This window comes from Ceratina calcarata, unplaced genomic scaffold, assembly GCF_001652005.2.
Source record: "Ceratina calcarata isolate Rehan_Ccalc_2016 unplaced genomic scaffold, ASM165200v1 scaffold23.2, whole genome shotgun sequence".
Lineage (NCBI taxonomy): Eukaryota > Metazoa > Arthropoda > Insecta > Hymenoptera > Apidae > Ceratina > Ceratina calcarata.
The window spans coordinates 230,211-233,206 of NW_017144855.1; the positions used below are offsets into that span (position 1 = coordinate 230,211).

The 2,996-nt window shown below is 33.3% G+C and overlaps 1 protein-coding gene across 13 annotated transcripts in view; it reads right to left on the reverse strand.

Annotated features, from left to right (window-relative positions):
• cmpy (crimpy) overlaps nucleotides 1–2,996 on the reverse strand; it is a 156,312-nt gene that overhangs the window by 127,070 nt on the left and 26,246 nt on the right. For all 13 annotated transcript variants that reach the window (XM_018020611.2, XM_018020606.2, XM_018020609.2 and 10 more), the window contains one exon: nucleotides 810–869. In XM_018020611.2, the coding sequence (XP_017876100.1) occupies nucleotides 810–869 (60 nt within the window). The remainder of the gene's footprint in view (nucleotides 1–809; nucleotides 870–2,996) is intronic.

Below are 2,996 nucleotides of genomic sequence, written 5' to 3' on the forward strand. Positions count from 1 at the left end.
ATCTTTATAATCGATTATGAAATTAAAAGCTTGTTAATTAAGAATATTCGTATGTATTTAATACCTACATCTATACAAAAATTTTTCAGATTCAATTGCAACTACGACTCCGCAATATTTTTAATGAACGACATATACATATATTGAGGATGTCAGAATAAAGTTTGGATAGCACTGTATGTAAATGCTACGAAAATGTCGAATAAAATCTGAAAGAAAATATTTTAAAAAGACTAAATTTACCCCAATTATCGTTATTTTAATCTAATTAGTCTGATTACGCATACTCGAGATACTTGATCTAAATTTGCACGATTCTATTATTCGAAACAATGATGCGAAGCATGTCGAAGTTCATTGCGAACTACGCGTGTACCGACACTACAGATATTCCTGTTTATAATGTAAAGCGCACGTTTCTGTCATCAGGAATATTACAGGATATTTTATTGACAGACCCGAGACGAGCAGATTTCATCGACGATATTAATATCTGTCAGTCAATAAAAATAGGATGTATAGAAAAAAGAATTATATACAAAAGAGAAATCTCTCCCTCCCTCTCTATATAGAAATAAATTTGCGATAATAACTCGTGGATAAATCGATAGCTCAAAATACTTAAATAAAACGACATGACATTTAATAATAATATGCAATGAGTGTCTATGGTTCCTTAATACAAGGCGTATTTATGTAATTTCCCTCTAATCCCTTATAAACTCAATCTTCGATGAATACTAAACACACTCAATTAAAACTCGTCTCTCCAAGAAACTTTGGTAAATTGACTAAAAGTGAACACTCACCGTCAACCCCGCCGTTGCCAATCCCGTCGCTCGCCGTGCTTCCTGAATTAAAGAGGTCATCTGGAACAGAACAGGAGTTCGTCAACATTAAAACAGTCGAAGAAGATGCGACGACACGACGCGACGTGTACCCTCGCGGAATATACCTGACGTGAATCAATCAAATCACTACTTTTCCTGTGCTTCATAACGCGCTTCATTAAATTTCGTAACAAGGTGATCAGAGTAGGTAAATTATGAACATGGGAATTAAAAGCACATTTCTCTTCCAGGTTTTTATCTCCTAAATTATTTCTTGCCCAACAATAAGTAATACGAAACAATATTTCATAATAAGCTTCTAAATACATTTGCTTTATGCTTTGATTACTGTAGTAAACGAGTGGAGTTACGGATTTTAAAGTGCTGTGGTGATATTATAGTATTCAGGATATATTGCCAGATTGGATATATGGAATGGTTACATAAAGCGAGCACAAACACGATATATTGATGCGGCCATATGTACACAGATATATTACAGATTATGAGTTTACTCGCACTTGAGCAATCCGATACTTCACCTATCCGGAGACATTCATTATGCAAATACTTGAATGGATTAGCGAACGGCTAATGTGGTACGTAAATTTTGGGCAACATCGACGGGGATCCTAAACAAACGTAAAGTTATCCGGAAGTATCGACCGCGAAATCCTATAGTTAATATCCCACGCGGACCGACCATCGTGGTATTTGCTATTAATGGGTACATATTATGTTGGTGCGTAGGAAACGTCGTTTGTTTCAGAGGTTTACATTTTCATAAATCAATACCAACAAATTTTACAGTTAGACTACGGTTTATTATGCAAAATAAAACATTTATGGTATCATTTAAAACACATGTTCTCTTTTATCATTTGAAATAATATGAAGAAATATGCAGCTTTTGATATTCTGTATAACATTATACATTGCAGTCAACCTTTACAATTTCTGCACATTCTAATTTTCTATAAATGCACAAGAATCCGCAGTCTATTTATAATGCACAAATAAAAGACATTGCGTTATTTTTAATTAACGTTCCAGTGCAAATACATTTTAAATAATTGTGTACACATTCAATTTTGTACGTATTCATCGCGTTTACAATTGATATGAATCCTGCGGTATTATTTTTAATCATGATACAGATGAATTATTCTGATGCTAAATCACCAAGTTGTGAACTTTACTTTCTCTTGTTTTTATCAATAAATCTTCCACTGAAACATAATTTTTGTAGTATTATTGTGTAACAGAGTTAAAATAATTACTCAATTATATCAATATCGCAAAACACGTCGTTTTATTTGGCAGTTTTACAGACAGATGATCGAAGTCAATTATTTTCTGTATTCCTGTATTTTGAAGATTTGAAAGTTCGCGCGGACGCGCGACTAATCAGTAACTAATTAACATACGAGGGTGGTCGAATAGTCCAACAAGTAATAGAAGAATGTATTTAATTTATTTGGTAAAAATAATTATTGATCAATTATTCGAATCAAACACAAAATATACAAGACCATATGGAAGAGAACGCTATTTTATATGTACGAACCTAATATTTGTGGCCGTGTAACGAAGTAACAATGCTACTTTAACCAACAGTACCCTGAGCTACTATTCGATTCCCCTTAAAATTTACGTCACGAAATTATTCTTTCATTTCTATTTTACTGCGAACTTAAAAATGGCTACAAAGTCTATTTTATAGAGACATGCAGATGAACACTGCATCGATTTGTTATTAACCAAACAGCAAGTTCGATTGTACCACAATAGTATTCTATTCGGAGATAGCCTTTGTACAATAGTTTGTAGTTGCGGGAACTCGTACCAAACCGCGTCTTCGAAAGGGATTAAATTGAATCTTGCGATCAATAAACCGTTCGTGTAATGACCCAATTATGAAGTTATTGGCCGCTCGACTGTATAAAAGAAGGTATACCACTCCCCCTCCACCCATAAATTCACTGTAATTCTACGGTAATAGACAATTCCATCGGTCCCCTTCTTGTAATTGGCAATCAATCTCAAACTTAATCTATTTAAAAAAAAATATTGTGTGATAAAAAATAAAAAGTATTCATATTAAACAAGTGAAACAATGCGGCTGTTCGTTTCGTATTTATCAAAATCAAATAATATTTGATTATA